The 16,391-nt window shown below is 40.3% G+C and overlaps 1 protein-coding gene across 2 annotated transcripts in view; it reads left to right on the top strand.

Annotated features, from left to right (window-relative positions):
• TICAM2 (TIR domain containing adaptor molecule 2) overlaps positions 1-16,126 on the top strand; it is a 28,967-nt gene extending 12,841 nt beyond the window's left edge. The window contains exon 2 of one of the 2 annotated variants that reach the window (XR_011377329.1): positions 15,991-16,126. Coding sequence is in view for 1 of the 2 variants with exons in the window: in XM_030869846.3 (XP_030725706.1) it covers positions 240-947 (708 nt within the window). In the remaining variant the exon portion in view is untranslated. Of the gene's footprint in view, positions 1-184; positions 1,193-15,990 lie in introns of those variants that run through there. The other variant, XM_030869846.3, reaches the window with a different exon arrangement.
• The last annotated feature ends 265 nt before the right edge of the window (positions 16,127-16,391 follow it).

The following is a 16,391-nucleotide window of genomic DNA, read 5'->3' as shown; positions in this document are numbered from 1 at the left end:
TGGTAGCCCTTGTGAAGCTCAAAAAAGACCAGTGATTTCATTTCCCAATGATCTGTTTGGCAATTCTTTCTTAGAGAACTTTATATTATAATCTTTTTGAGGTTTTCGGGGTGAATGAAATTTTCCATTTTTAATGTTTTGATAAGTTTACGGTATTCTTCTGCTTTGTTATTTCTCCTTTTAGAATGAAATGAAATGCTGAGAAATAAAGCTTTCCTATTCTGATTTGGATCTTTATAATGGGTATCGGAAAGTCTAAAACGGATCCCTGCCCTCTTTCTCTCACTTGGGGTAAAAGCCACAGTGTGGACACGAGTCAAAGACAGCACAAGTCAGATTCCAAGAAATCTGAAGAAACGTCCCTGAGTGACGCTGCTGCTCATAGCAATACAGCAGAGATGCCAACAGGGGAGCAGGAGGGAGCCAAGGGAGTGGAGGAGATGCCAGAAGAGGAAGCAGAAGAAGAGGTGTTCCTCAAATTTGTGATACTGCATGCTGAAGAAGACACAGACGAAGCCCTCCGAGTCCAGAATCTTCTGGAAAATGACTTCGGCATCAAACCTGGAATAATCTTTGCTGAGATGCCATGTGGCAGGCAGCATTTACAGAATTTGGATGATGCTGTCAATGGGTCTGCCTGGACAATCTTATTATTGACCAAAAACTTTTTAAGAGATACCTGGTGTAAGTTCCAATTCTATACGTCCCTCATGAACTCTGTTAACAGGCAGCACAAGTACAACTCCGTCATCCCCATGCGGCCTCTGAACAACCCCCTGCCCCGAGAAAGGACTCCCTTTGCTCTGCGAACCATCAACGCCCTGGAGGAAGAAAGTCGTGGCTTTCCTACACAAGTGGAAAGGATTTTTCAGGATTCTGTATATAGGATACAGTGGGCTATATGGAAAGAGACCAGAAATACGGTACAAAGGCAATTTATTGCTTGAGACGGAACACACAACACACAACAGGCTCTTGTTTTGTAAAACAAATGATTTATCTCCACTTGAGAAAGCAAATTTCTAGGAAGAGTTTAGATGAAAGAGAACCTTACTCTTACAGAAACTTATGGAGCCCAAGAAAGATAAATTTCTGCAGGACAGTCTATAGAATTGTGGTACTTTTCAATGTTTCCATAAACTTGAAATTGTCAGAGTTTCAAGAACTGTTTCCAAAAAAAAAAAAAAAAGAACTGTTTCCTCTCAGTTTTCCTAGTTCATGATTACAACAAAGGATATTTTAAATTCATATTCCTCGTATTGAACTTGATCAAAACCTTATATGATAGACATTTAAAAAATACAATAACACTGATTTTGTTCTCAAAGGAACCGCAGAAAAAAATGGCCTCGAGAGATCCGAGCGCCCTCACTTTCGAGGCACCTCTCATGAATGTTGCAATAAAGTGTTCCCGGTGTTGTCACCCAGAAATAGGGATAGCCAGACTAGAACATTTAGAATGTTGAGTGCTGATAAATATGAAACCCAAAATAGATGTGAGAATGGTAGGGCTCTTTAAAAGAATCCAATCAGGGGCTGCCCTGGTGGCGCAGTGGTTGAGAGTCCGCCTGCCGGTGCAGGGGATGCGGGTTCGTGCCCCGGTCCAGGAGGATCCCACCTGCCGTGGAGCGGCTGGGCCCGTGAGCCATGGCCGCTGAGCCTGCGCGTCCGGAGCCTGTGCTCCGCAACAGTGAGAGGCCCGCGTACGGGGGGCGAGGGGGGGGGAGAAGAATCCAATCAAATGTGTTTCCTTTCTGTTGGAATTTGCATATTTGGAGGCAGTTCCCACCACTGATTAGTGGCCCATTTGATGGTATTGTGGTCAGGGACTTCGTGCCTGGTGTTGACATGACTCCTGGAGCTGGAAGCTCTCCATTGTTGGTCATTGTGTGTGACCAGGAGCTTCTGAAAGGTGTATGTATCCTAGGCCAGATGTTCTCCTTTAAAATCAATAACCTCTCCTATGGCAGCTGTTAAAAATTTCTCTCTCACACAATGCCCTATCAAGGAAATATTTCTCAGCTAGGTGATCACAGAGCCTGACACTGTGTGTGTGTGTGTGTGTTGTAGATCACTTTCAGACTTGGGATAGAAGTGGGCGATGCGTTTTCTGGCGTCCTCTTCTAGTGCCCCACACTCATAGCAAACCAGAGGCCCCAAGAGGACCGGGTCCTGTCTTTCACAGCCCTTCTGCGCCAGCTGAGATTGAGGGAGAACCACCAGGTACAGACCAGGGACAAGGCGGCGTGTGAATCAGGTCATGTTGTAATGAGAAAAGCACCAGATGGGAATCAGGAGACCTGGTTGTTCTAGTCCAGTCTCTTTCACTGAGGATGAATGGGACCGCGGGCAAGCTATTTACCCTCCTTTATCTGTGAAAAGAAAGGATTGGATTGATGAATCTGTAAAGGCCTTTGTCCTCTCCCAGAATGTGAATAACTAGGAACCAGAAAAGGGAACAAGCAAAAAAAAGGTAGAATTTTATAACGTGATTTTATAATAGTTGCAGGAGGCTTCATATATATGCTCACGATGAAAGGATATTGTATATGTTTACAGTGTAATTGATTTCTAATGCTTCCCATTACATTTTTATAGTCACAGAAAAATATTACAATACGTGCTTACTCAGTTTTGTTTTTTTTTTTTTTTGTGGTACGCGGGCCTCTCACTGTTGTGGCCTCTCCCGATGCGAAGCACAGGCTCCGGACGCGCAGGCTCAGCGGCCGTGGCTCACGGGCCCAGGCGCTCCGCGGCATGTGGGATCTTTCCTGACCGGGGCATGAACCCGCGTCCCCTGCATCGACAGGCGGACTGTCAACCTCTGCGCCACCAGGGAAGCCCCTCAGATTTTTTTTTTTAATTTTTAAATTTTTTTCTAGGGACCCTTGAGCAAAAACATTCTGCCCTATTTTTCTTTCTCTTTATTCCCACTTCTCCATATCCCCTACTAACACTAGGGTCTGCTCACAGCTTTCTACAGTCTGCCTCTTCATAGTCATGAATCAACACGTTTCATAATCCTGCAAATAAGTCAAACCTCCCCCACTACTAGTACTTATCAAAGATGAGATTCTTCTCTTTGTGTGGTGACTCAAAGTTCCCTTCTAGCATATTAGCATACTACTCACTTTTTCTTTCAGTTCTAATGATAAGCATTCTTTTTTTTTTTTTTGCCACACTGCTTCCTGTATCTCCAATTTCATATACAAATAAAACATTAACCACCCACCCTGCCTGCCTGCCAAAGTTGGCACATTTAATGCTGGATGGTATTTTTTAAATAAGTGTTTTTTACCTTTGACTAAGCTTGATTATTTCCAAGTCCAGTGAAGACTGTGGAGAAGTGTTTTGAAAAGAGGCATCAATCTGTACTCCTCCACAGAGCACCAGGCACAATGTCTCACTTGATTTGAAGTTACATATATATATTTTTATGATGAATAAAGATGTTAAGTACTGAATAACTGTCTATGCTGAAATTAAACGTTGTAATAAGAGATTATCAAAATAGCTAAACTGAGGATGAGAAGAGGTAAAGGTGTGACGCTAGTCGTGTGAGTGTGTGTATACGCGTGTACACGTGTATAGATTCAGACTTAGAGGGAAATTCTGTAAAATTTTGTCACATGCTGGAGAGCATCCATTTTGGTTGTCTGTGGGTCTCATTGCCCACCCTGGAGCTTCACAGAAGAACCTGAGTTATGGGCTTCCCTGGTGGTGCAGTGGTTGAGAGTCCCTCTGCCGATGCAGGGGACACGGGTTCGTGCCCCGGTCCGGGAGGATCCCACATGCCGCGGAGCGCCTGGGCCCGTGAGCCATGGCCGCTGAGCCTGCGTGTCCGGAGCCTGTGCTCCACAACGGGAGAGGCCACAACAGTGAGAGGCCTGCGTACCGCAAAAAAAAAAACAAAAACAAAAACCTGAGTTGTGCCTTGTGTGTCAGGATTCTTTCAGCTGTAAGAAACAGAAAAGCCGGTGCCATGTGACTTTTACACTATAAGGTAAACTTACTATCTCACCTAACATTAGGTCCCCTAAGGTATGGTGCCTCAAAGGTGTCATTAAAAACCCAGTTCTTATATACAGTGGAATATTGTGCCACCTTAAAGAGAAATAAAATTCTCATACATGCTATAACGTGGATGAACCTTGAAAACACAATGCTAAGTGAAAAAAGACAGGTACAAAATGATACATACTGTATGGTTCCATTTATATGAGGTACCTAGAGTAGGCAAATTCGTAGAGAAAAAAAAAGAGAGGTGACCAGGGGCAGGGGAGAGAGAAGAATAGGGAGTCATGTTTCATGGGTACAAAGTTTCTGTTTGGGATGATGAAAAAGTTCTGGAAAAGGGTAGTGGTGATGTTTGTATGACATTGTGAATGTATTTAATGCCCCTGAATTGTATGGTTAAAATGTAAATTTTATGTATATTTTACCACAGTAATTTTTTAAAAACCCATATGGTCTTTCCACCTTTTTGTTCTGCCATCCTCAGTTTCCCAGCTGGGCTTTCCTTAGAGTTGTACTACGGCTGCACCAGTGTTAAGCACAGATATTGAAGCATCCAGCCTAATAAGACAGTGGGAGTGGTTCACCCAAGTGAGGAAAAATATTTCTTCACTGCATTGTTGAAAATTGCTTATGGTGATAATAAAAAGCCATCTGACTTCTAATTGGTTTTATTATTAGTTTTAAATTCTCTCCACCTGCATCCAGGCGGACTTCTCCCATCACCTCCCCCTCCCTCACACTGTTGAGTCAGATGCCCTGGTGTTTTTTTCTTTGATGTTCACCGTGTATCTTTATTTCAGTTCTATGGTATTTGAGTATTTTACATTTTCATCTTTACAGGTATCTTTTTAAAATGTTTTAAATTTTATATGGAAGTATAGTTGATTTACAATGTGTTAGTTTCAGGTGTACAGCAAAGTGATTGTTATATATATACATATATCCATTATTTTTCAGATTCTTTTCCTATATTGGTTACTACAGAATATTGAGTAGAGTTCCCTGTGCTATACTGTAGGTCCTTGTTGGTTATTTTATATATAGTAGTGTGTATATGTTAATCCCAACCTCCTAATTTGTCCCTCCGCCCATTCCCCTTTCCTGTTTGAAAACAAACCATAAGTTTGTTTTCTATGTCTATGATTTTTTTTCTGTTTTGAAATAAGTTCACTTGTATCTTTTTTGTTTTTTTTAGATGCCACATATAAGCGATATTATATGATGTGTATCTTTCTCTGTCTGGCTTACTTCACTTAGTATGATAATATCTAGGCCCATCCATGTTGCTGCAAATGGCATTATTTCATTCTTTTTTTATGGCTGAGTAGTATTTCATTGTATGTATGTACCACATCCTCTTTATCCATTCATCTGTCGATGAGCATTTAGGTTGCTTCCATGTCTTGGCTATTGTAAATAGTCCTGCAGTGAACATTGGGGTTTGAATCCCACATGCATCGTCTATAAATTGTGATGTTATACAAGACACATAATCTTCCTGGGTCTCAGTGTTCTCATCCAAAAATGAAGATAATAATGCCTCCCTGGTAGGGTTATTTTGAGGATTAGATGAAATAATACCTGCGAGGTACTCAAATAGTGCCTCACACATAACTACCATAGCAGTTCTATCCTACTAGAACTATTGTTGTGGCCTACACACATTGACTCTGCAACATGGGATGGGGCAGAGGGAAAATATAATTACCCGCAACCTTGTTCTTGGAACCATTGTAGCTCGTAAGGAATAGATTTTTAAACAAAGAGGAAGCGAGATGCTGGGCCTCGTTTCCGTGTGCAGGACAGTTCCCATCCAGGCGCTGACCATTGAGAGGAGCACCCTGATCCGCAGGAGATGTGTGAGCTATAGCTGTTGGCGTGGAGGAAGCTGGGGGCAGGGAAGACGCGGCAGCGGGGCCCCATGACTGTAACAAGTTAGGGAAGTTGGGCCATAGACTAGAAAAGCAGGAAAGTAGACCAGCTCTGAAGCCTGTTCAGGGGAATGGCCCGCCCAGGTGCGGATGACTTCAGCTGTGTGTGTTTGCTCTTGATGCTCAGAAGAAGTAGGTACATTTTGCATATATTTGCATTTCAGCAGGGTAACCCGTTTAACTCAGCCCTCTGCTGGGGCTCAGGAACTGGCAGATAATTTTGTTTTGGCTGGGGATACAGGCTGGATGAAGCCTGGTTAGACTGTTTCCCCTTGAGGTGGGTGGAGGGGTAGTGAGACAAGCACTCATCTGCTTTGCTTCTTCCTGTCCTGACTAACTGGATTTCTACCCTGCGTTCCAGGTTGCTTGCTGGCCTTAATCCCTTCCAGTGCAAGTCAGGGCTGTTTTCCACTTCAGTCCCATGTCGTTCACTTTTGCGGGTCCTAAAGCCTTAGTCGGGCCTTGGAGTGGACCGAAAACCTGTCAGAGCCTCAGGCCTCCTCATGTAAGGAGCAAGGGAAGTAGTTACAGAAGCAACTTCCTTGGGTCCTCCCATCCCATGCAGCTCATTCCTAAATCACAGGCCTGCGTAGCTGGTGAGGTGAGGTCTAACACGTCTGCCCTGGGTGTCAGCCCTGTGTCTGTGCCTCTCCTCCACATCACACTCTAACATTGCCCAGTCTGTGTCACCTGATGGGCTATCACGGAACATGACTGTGTACTCTGTACTTGTGGGAAGGGCTGAAGGGTAAGGAGGAGAGTTCAGAAAGCTGCCAGGCACCTGATGAAATGAAACCATAGTATCTGAAAATTGACGTCCTTAAAGCAATGACTGAAAGGAATGAATGAATACAGGAGACCAGTGTTTTTGTCCATGAAACCGATGTTTCTCAGGAGATTCCAAGTAGAAAGAAATGTGTTAGGTTTTGAACACTTAGTGGCTGGGTGGGAACAATATTCTTACCTAAATTTGTATTCCAAGTCATACTTGGCAACCTGCGTTGACAATTAACACATTAAGTATGAGATGGAGTAAATAATACTTGAAAGTGCCATTAATTAATAACTCAGAGTACAAAAATGATTTGATGAAAGCACAGCAAGTTAACCTGTGGAGGAAAATAAAAGACGGTGGTGGCTCCCCCTCCCCTTTGCCAGTACCCTGGCTTCCACAACTGTTTACTCCATCCTCTACCCTGGTTCACACCTCCCTCCCTTTCTGGCAGGAGCCAGAAAAATTCTGGGGGAAAAGAGCTCCTTTATTTGGTATAGCATGCCTCCCTTCTCTCCAAATAGAGTCAGTTCTGAGTCATTTTACTCTGAGGTGAATAAATAGGAATGCCTTTGTTAGCAAATAACAAGAACTTGCGTTTAATCAGTTTCACAATCTAATTGGGAACGTGCCTTCCAGCTACCGCCTCAAACAACAGGGTTCAAAGAAGGCAATCTACAAACTAGCTTCTCCCAGGGTATTTCCGCGGTTACGTTGGATAGGACATGTAACCCGCTTTACAGATTGCTTAAGTATATTTTATAAATAAAAACACTATCACATGAATCTAAAATTATGTTGGGCTGATGGTTGCACAATTTCACAGACATGCTAAAAACTGTTGAACTGTACACCTTAAATGGGTAAATTTTATGGTCTATAAAATATTGCTCAGTAAAGAATGAACAAACAAAACCCCACAAGGGGCAACAACGAAGTGCTGTAGTGATTTGGAAAACAATTTGGCAATAGCTAGTGATGTTGAAAGTGACAGTATCTTGTGAATCTAGCAGTCCCTCCTCTGGATTTGTACCCTAGAGAAACCCTCTCACAGGTACCCAGAGAAGCACATGTAAGGAGGATGTCTACTACAATATTCTTTGTAATAGTAAAAAACTGGAAACAATCTAAATGTCCATCAGTAGGAGAACTCAGAAATACATGATGGATCATATGGTAATTTTTAAAAATTTAATTTAATTAATTTATTTTTTATACAGCAGGTTCTCATTAGTTATCCATTTTATACATATTAGTGTACACATGTCAATCCCAATCTCCCAATCCAACCCACCTCTCCACCCCCGCCACTTTCCCCCCTTGGTGTCCGTACATTTGTTCTCTACATCTGTGTCTCTATCAGAAATACATGATGGAAGGTTCATACAGTTGAATACTATAGAGCATTTAAAATAACTAACAGCTACATATATCAACATGGGTAAATCTCAGAAGCATAATGCTGGAGAGGGTACAGCAAGTTGTAGAATAAGATGGACAAACATACCATTTATATAAAGTTATGAAATGCAAGGTGGCGTTTTTTTAATGGAGACATACATAGGTGGTGGTGTATTATTTCCATGCTTTTCTGTATGTTTGAAATACTTAATAATCATTTTTTAAGTTCGCACACACTGATGGTCATGTTAAGTGCTAGAGAATTTCCTTACACGTGCAATGATTTGAGGAGTGGAGAAAAGAGGAAGACCCAACAATCAATTATATGCTGGTACTAATAGGCTTCATTTTTTATCACCTACTGTGTCAGGCACTTTACTTCCATTATCTCCAATATTCCCCCGTTTCTATATGGCTGGTCTTATTATGTCCAATACGAGTGACAGGAAGCTGAAGCTGGAGACATAAGTCATAAGCCAAGATCAGGGGCTGGTAGTTAATGAAGTCATTAGAATATCAACTGGTCTGGCTCCAAGTCTTGGTTGTTCTTAGGCTCCATAATGCGGCTTCTCAATGGATCTGTTTTCTCAAAGTGGAGAATCTTAGGAGAGGTCTGTAGTACAAAGAGAAAACCATAGCAATTTCTAAGTAAAAACAAGAAGTGACATGGTGAGGTGGCCCTATTTTTAGTCTTCTTTGCCTGGTATGAATAGCTCATGACTGCGAGTCAGGAGATACATGTCCTAACTCTGCTGTGCTGCTGTCTAGCTAATGTTTCCAGTCTTCAGTCTTTAGGATGGAAGTTTTGACCTAAGTTTTGCTTTGGACTTTTTTGTTTTGCTTTGTTTTATTTGCTTTCTTTGCTCATGCTAGGTGTTAAATATGGTAAATGAAACACTGCTTTGATTTAAAGGGAAGAAGAAAAAATTAGAGGGACTGATAAGTGGGGATCACTTTTCTTTCAGGAAAATTAGTGTTGCAAAGCTCCTGGAGACATGTAACTATGTGGTTTGTTGGGTCTTTAAAGCAAAAAGGTTGTTCAGCAATGTATGAAACATTGACTAAAGGAAACAAATACAGGACGTTCACATACACTCTGGTCTATGAGTTTCAGAAGGGCCTAGTTCCAACAAAAATTATTTTTGTAATGCTTGGATCATACTATAGGTCAAATTACTATGACATAGAATGTCGTATGTTTTGATGAGAGTGCAGCCTATGGAGCCACATTACCTGGGCTCAGTCCTGGTTCTACTGTTTACTCCTTGGGTAACTGGGCAAATTGGTTAAACTCTCCATGCTTCAGTTGCCTCATTTGTAAAATGGAGATCATAGTAAAGACTACATCTTAGATTTGTTGTAAAAAGTAAATGGGTTGGGGCTTCCCTGGTGGCGCAGTGGTTGAGAGTCCGCCTGCCGATGCAGGGGACATGAGTTTGTGGCCCGGTCTGGGAAGATCCCACATGCTGCGGAGTGGCTGGGCCCGTGAGCCATGGCCGCTGAGCCTGCGCGTCCGGAGCCTGTGCTCCGTAATGGGAGAGGCCACAACAGTGAGAGGCCCGCATACCGCAAAAAAAAAAAAAAAAAGTAAATGGGTTAATACAGGTAAAGTGCTTAAGAAAGGGGGAATAACTCTTTCATCCTGACTTAGCCCATTATTCAAGGCTTGACTGCTAAGCTATTAGCTAAGCAATTAGATCCAGATCTTGATAGTTGCTCTATTTTTTTCCTTCCAGACCATATTGGTTCACTTTCCTTTGATAAGTTTGCCTAAAGCCAAGGAACAATCCATCTGCCACTTAAACAAGAACAGATTTATTGCTTTTAACTTAAAAAACAAAAAATGTCTGTAAAGGTGAACTCCATCTTTGTGGGCCTCATCTACATGCCTCCTTCTAGCCCTGCCTGGGTGGCTGTCAGACTCAGAGGCTGTGCTCTAAAGGGGAGGTAACAAAAGGATCAGTAGTCACTGACCCAGTGACTAATACTTTCTTTGCTTCACTGTGTTTTATATTGGCTGAAGAATGGGAAGGCTCCCAGCCATTCATTCATTGGTCAGTCTAAGTGTGTGCTGTAGTAGCTTCTTCATTCTTCTCTTCAAGCAAAGAGAGGAAGGTGAGGGCAGCTCTAGGCCTGATTGGAACCACTGGGGAGCTTCTGGCATTGGTTAGTCCTCTGCTAGCTACATGGTTGGCTTGGGGAGTAGATAATTCAGACTACCCAACAATTGGGGACTTAGAGGAACACTAGGTCCTGGTTACTATCCTTTTGCTAAGATATTTCTTTTATTTTTCTTTGTACTAACTCATTAGGACCCAAGCTGTTTTCTGTGATTATAACCTACTCAACTTTAAAAATTTAATGTAGTTCTATTTAATTTTTAAAATACATAATATGTTCAAATACTTAAAAATTCAAAGGGTACAGTGAAGCACTCCAGTTTCCATTCTCAAAGCCAGTTAATATCGTCACCTCTTTGTTCTCTTCCAAAGATACTCGATGCGTATACAATCCATAACACATGTGCATATGTACATGATTTTACATCTATCTTACCTACCAATCAATATCAGCAGTCATCCCATTTCAATACACGAGGAGCTTCCTCATTTCGTTATTCATATTGACTGTCTAATATTTCATTGCTTCGTTGTATCATTTCCTTTAACCAGCCCCTGTTGATGGACTTTTAGGTTGTTTTCAATCTTTTCCATTACAGTGTTCTTATAACAACCTTGTATATATGAAATTTTGTACATGTATGAATGAATATATCAGTAAGATTAAAGCCTAGTAATTGACTTGCTGGGTTAATGAACGTTTTTTATAGATTTTTTTTACTGCCAAAGTGCTCTCCACAAAGGTTGCATCAATTTATACTGCCACCAACATTATGTGAGAGGGCCTGTTTCCCCAGATCCTTCTGAGAATGTGTCACCAAATGTGTCGATCTTTGCCAATCTAATAGGTAAAAAATAGCATCTCAAAAAAATAGTATTGTCCAAGTTTAAGTTGGCATTTTTTAAAAAGTGAGGCTGAACATCTTTTCATATGTTTAAGAGCCTTTGGTGTTCCCTTTTCTGTGAACTATCTGTGTACACCCTTTGCCCAAATTTCTATTGGGTTATTGGTCTTTTCGTATGGATTTCATAGGAGTTCTTTATGTGTGGGATAAATTAGCCTTTGTCTATGATTTAAGCTGCAAATATTATTCTGAGTGTAGGTTTTGACTTTGCTTATTTTTTCCCATGGAAACTTTTTTATTTGAAAATAATAGAATTTATCAGTTTTTTCTTTTATCTGGGCTTTTTCTTTTTTTTTTCATGCTTAGGGAGGATTTCCCCATGTGAAGATTATTAAAAATTATCCTGTGGTTTCTTCTCATACCTCTATGGTTTTGTTGTTCACATTTGAAAGTCTTTGACCACTATGGAATTTATTTTGGTGTAAAGTGTGAGATGTTGGGGTAATTTTTTTCTAGTTGCTCTAACACCTTTTTGTGATAATCTGTCTTTCCCCAATAGTTTTAAATTCCACCTTTATGATATAATAAGGGTTCACGTACGAATTTTGGGTCTATTCCTGGACTTCGTAGTATTTCCCGTTCATCTGTCAACCTGTTCATGCATACTTATCATACTGTTTTAATTATTGGCACTTTATAATATGCTTTAATATCTGAGACAGCTAATCGATGCTTATTACTTTTCATTTTCAGAATTTTCTTTTCCTATATTATATTTCATGAGTATGAAATATTAATTTTAACATATTACTATTAAAATATGTTTGTATTGCTTCAAAAATCCTTTTGTACTTTTACATTATGGCTTAGTTTAAGAAGATTTGATATCTTTATTTTTTGATGTATTGCTGATTTACAATGATATGTTAGTTTCATGTGTACTGCAAAGTGATTCAGATGTATTTACATACATTCTTTTTCAGATCCTTTTCCGTTATAGGTTATTATAAGATATTAAATATAATTCCCCATGCTATACAGTAGGTCCTTGTTATTTATCTATTTTATATATGGTAGTGGGTATCAGTTAACCCCAAACTCTCAATTTATCCCTCTACTCCCACTTTAGCAACCATAAGTTTGTTTTCTATGTCTGTGAGTCTATTTCTATTTTGTAAATAAGTTTATGTATATCATTTTTTTAGATTCCACATACAAGTGATATCACATGATATTTGTCTTTGTCTGACTTACTTCACTTAGTATGATAAGAAGATTTGGTATCTTGATGATAAAGATATCATGTGTGTCTTCCTGTCTAGCAATATCTTATGCCAAAGAGCAACATGGATGTACTGTTCTGGGAGCTTTTAACAAAAATGACAAGCTTTCGTATGCATTATGTGCCAAGGTTCTAAAGTGGACCTTGTACAAGTGCACCAGTAATTTTTACTTTAGGACATTTTAGCTCTCTGTGTTATGGTTATAGCTCTAAAATTAATAGTAAGCATTTTAAATTTAAATATATATATTAAGGACGTTAAAAATTCATATTCTAGTAGTGTTCCAAAGCAAGAAAATAGAGATATATAGAAATGTTATGTGCAAGGATGCTTACTATAGTATTTTTTATAACAACAAAAGTTGAAAATGATGTAGATGTACACCAGTGGAGGCTTGATTAAATTATGGAAATCTTTATCTTAAAATACCATTCACTGAGTCAAAATTTTTCTTTTCATAAATATTTATTACCATAAAAATTCCAGTTATAATTTTAAATGAAAAAGCAAGAAACCAAAGTATAATTAGCATGTTTCTAATTTTTTTTTTTTTTTTGGTACGTGGGCCTCTCACTGTTGTGGCCTCTCCCGTTGTGGAGCATAGGCTCCGGACGCGCAGGCTCAGTGGCCATGGCTCACGGGCCCAGCCGCTCCGCGGCATGTGGGATCCTCCCGGACCGGGGCACGAACCCGTGTCCCCTGCATCGGCAGGCGGACTCCCAACCACTGCGCCACCAGGGAAGCCCTGTTTTTTTTAAAAATAAATTTATTTATTTATTTTTGGCTGCGTTGGGTCTTCATTGCTGCAAGCAGGCTTTCTCTAGTTGTGGCGAGCGGTAGGTACTCTTTGTTGTGGTGCGCAGGCTTCTCATTGTGGTGGCTTCTCTTGTTGCAGAGCACAGTCTCTAGGCACGCAGGCTTCAGTAGTTGTGCCTCATAGGCTCAAGAGCGCAGGCTCAGTAGTTGTGGCACATGGGCTTAGTTGCTCTGCGGCGTCTTCCCTGACCAGGGCTCGAACCCGTGCCCCCTGCATTGGCAGGTGGATTCTTAACCGCTGTGCCACAAGGGAAGCCCTCTAATTTGTTTTTAAAAGTTGAATGTGTATATATTATGTATTCTTTGAAAAAAGACAAGAAGGCAGTAAACCAAAATGTTAGCATTAGCCAGCTACAGGGTTGGATTGTGCATAATTTTAATTTTTTTGTGTTTTGTTGTATTTCCCCCTTTTCTACAAGAAACAGTATTATTTTATAATAATGTAATTCTTAATGAAATCCTTAACAATTAGCTTTCATAACAAGGTTGTGTTTGAATAACAGGCATAGGAAGTGTATCAATGGTTGAAAAATATTTTCTGAAATCAGAGCAGCCTATAAATGCTGAATGATCCTCCACTTTATGACATAGTTGCCTTCCTGAAAGAACTCTTACTGGAATCATGATTCCACTATTGAGTACCTGATATATAAAAATATAGCTTTAAAAATGGTGGCTTAGGACTCCCCTGGTGGCGCAGTGGTTAAGAATCTGCCAGCCAATGCGGGGGACACCGGTTTCAGCCCAGGTCCGGGAAGATCCCGCATGCCGTGGAGCAACTAAGCCCGTGCGCCACAACTACTGAGCCTGCGCTCTTGAGCCCGTGTGCCACAACTACTGAGCCTGCATGCCATGACTACTGAAGCCCGCGCGCCTAGAGCCTGTACTCTGCAACAAGAGAAGCCACCACTCACTGCAACTAGAAAAAGCCTGCACGCAGCAACGAAGACCCAATGCAGCCAAAAATAAATAAATAGATAAATAAATTTATTTTAAAAAATGGTGGCTTATAGAAAAAATGTTTAAGAAACACAATAGTGAAATTAAATGTGCAAAATTAGAATGAAAAGGGATATTGGACAATTTTATTATTTGCCAGTAGCTTGACTGCACACTTTTTGTAAAACAAAACAAAATAACAATGATAGAGAAATCAACCATTGTTACAATTTTACTGTCAAAAAAAAGTCTTAACCATTTATAAATTAGCGAGAAGAAAAAGAGGCTAATTACATGATTGTGATGTGGATCATGAGCAGGTGAGGACGCCAACATATGTTTGCCCTGTTTTTACTGCCACTGAAATTCCTATTTCACGTACAGCAGCACCTGCTTCCCATAGCGTGTTTATATGTTCTCAGGGTGAGTGTTGTCAACTGTCTGCTGCTAATCCTGTACTTCGTTTACTATCCTCAGACACAAGGAAACATGGAAACTTACTTGAACTCAATCCTAAGAAATGAACATTTCTTTTCAGTTGGTTCTATTCAAAATATTTATGGAATGCATTTTCCTTTTATCCCAAAAGTATCTTATTGCTGAGTTTTTAAATGTTATTCCTGATTTTCTAAGAACTTCACCTTGTAAGACACATAGATTTTGTGATGGAGTCTTGAGTAATTACTGTGAGCTGAAATTTTGTTGACACATTAGTGTAAATTTTAATCAATGAAAGAACATCAAGGTTTAAAATGAGAGAAGATTTACAGCAGCAACCCTTTGGGGGATGGGGAAAATAAAAATTTTCTTTAAATACATGTGGTTTTTATTCAGTGCTGAGCCTTGTCAGTTAGGCCTTCCCAGATGAGATTTTTGTAATCAAACATTTTTCTAGGAAATGATGATTTTTCTGAGGTTGAGAAATAGTATTCAGTTCTCAATTGTTGAAGTACAGAATTATTTCCACCCTCACCTACACCTTCATTCAGAATCTTTTATTGAGCACATACTATGCATTACACATTGTGCAAGAGGCTAAAGATATAAAGATAAATGAGACATGATCCCTGCTCCCAGGACGGTTCAGATGAGTGACGGGCACAAGCCAGGTAAGAGTATGGTCATAGTAACAGAGTAAACTCCATTCACCGGGTAGTGTGAAGGACGGAAGAAGAGCACTTGGACTCTGAACAACCACCTAGAAATTTCACCCAGTGAGTGGCATTCTCAGTGGAATGGGGTAATAATGCTGCTGCTGATTGATAGCAAAGTCAACAGTGATAACAGGGCCAGACATTGTACTCAACACACAATAAATATATACATTGTCTGTTTAGATATATACATTATCTGTTTAGGCTTTGCCATAGTTCAAAGAAGTAAGTGATACAATAATTTCCTTTTACAAATGAGGAAACAGGATGCAGAGTCTAGATACAAACCTGGGTCCATCTGATTTAGAGCCCAAGCCCTTAAAAAAGTTTGGGCTTTGAAATTCTGCATACTGGATTTGAATTCTGCACTAAACCTTCTAGCTGAGTATTAATTGGTAAATTACTTCACCTCTTTAAGCTTCCTTTCCTCCTTTGTAAAATGGCGATAATAATAACACCTGTGAACAATGCTGTCTGCCTCCTACCTGACAGCTACCTCTCCTTCCGTCCTTCCATGCCGATAGAGCTCACCTCCAATTATTAAGCCTGAAAATTCCAGATGCTTATGTTCTCAGTTGCCCTTGTAACCACGGCCTGGACACATGACCGAGTCTTGGCCTATGGGACCTGAGGGGGAAATCAATGGGAGGAACATTTCATCTCTTATAAAAATTAATGCTAGGAATCTACTTTCATTTCCTGCGGTGTGAAGGCCAATACTACTCTAGCCAACTTGCAATCCAAAAGAGCCGCCATGGACGCACTGAGGACAGCTTCTGGATGGCAGTAAGCAGAGGAGTCTGTGTTAACATCATGGAGCTATGTGGACAGCGCATTTTCTTCCTTATTTAAACCACTTTTAATTGGACGTCTGTGACTCCAAATTTATTGAGTTTTAGGTGAGCTAAGCTGTATAAAGCACTTAGTATAATACCTGCATAGAGTAAGTGCTCAAGATAGAGGGTCTTATAATCTTCTTGGTCAAAGTTATCTAAAAAGCTTGTAGCTTTTGATCATTAGTAAGATATGGAGTTTTCTCTCTTTTTTAATAACATTTCTAGATCGACCAAATCTAAGCTTATAAGTAATATATAAACAGAATCATTGATGCTA

This window comes from Globicephala melas, chromosome 3, assembly GCF_963455315.2.
Source record: "Globicephala melas chromosome 3, mGloMel1.2, whole genome shotgun sequence".
NCBI classification, from domain to species: domain Eukaryota; kingdom Metazoa; phylum Chordata; class Mammalia; order Artiodactyla; family Delphinidae; genus Globicephala; species Globicephala melas.
Note: the sequence above shows the minus strand (reverse complement) of the source record. Positions and strands in the feature narration are given on the sequence as shown.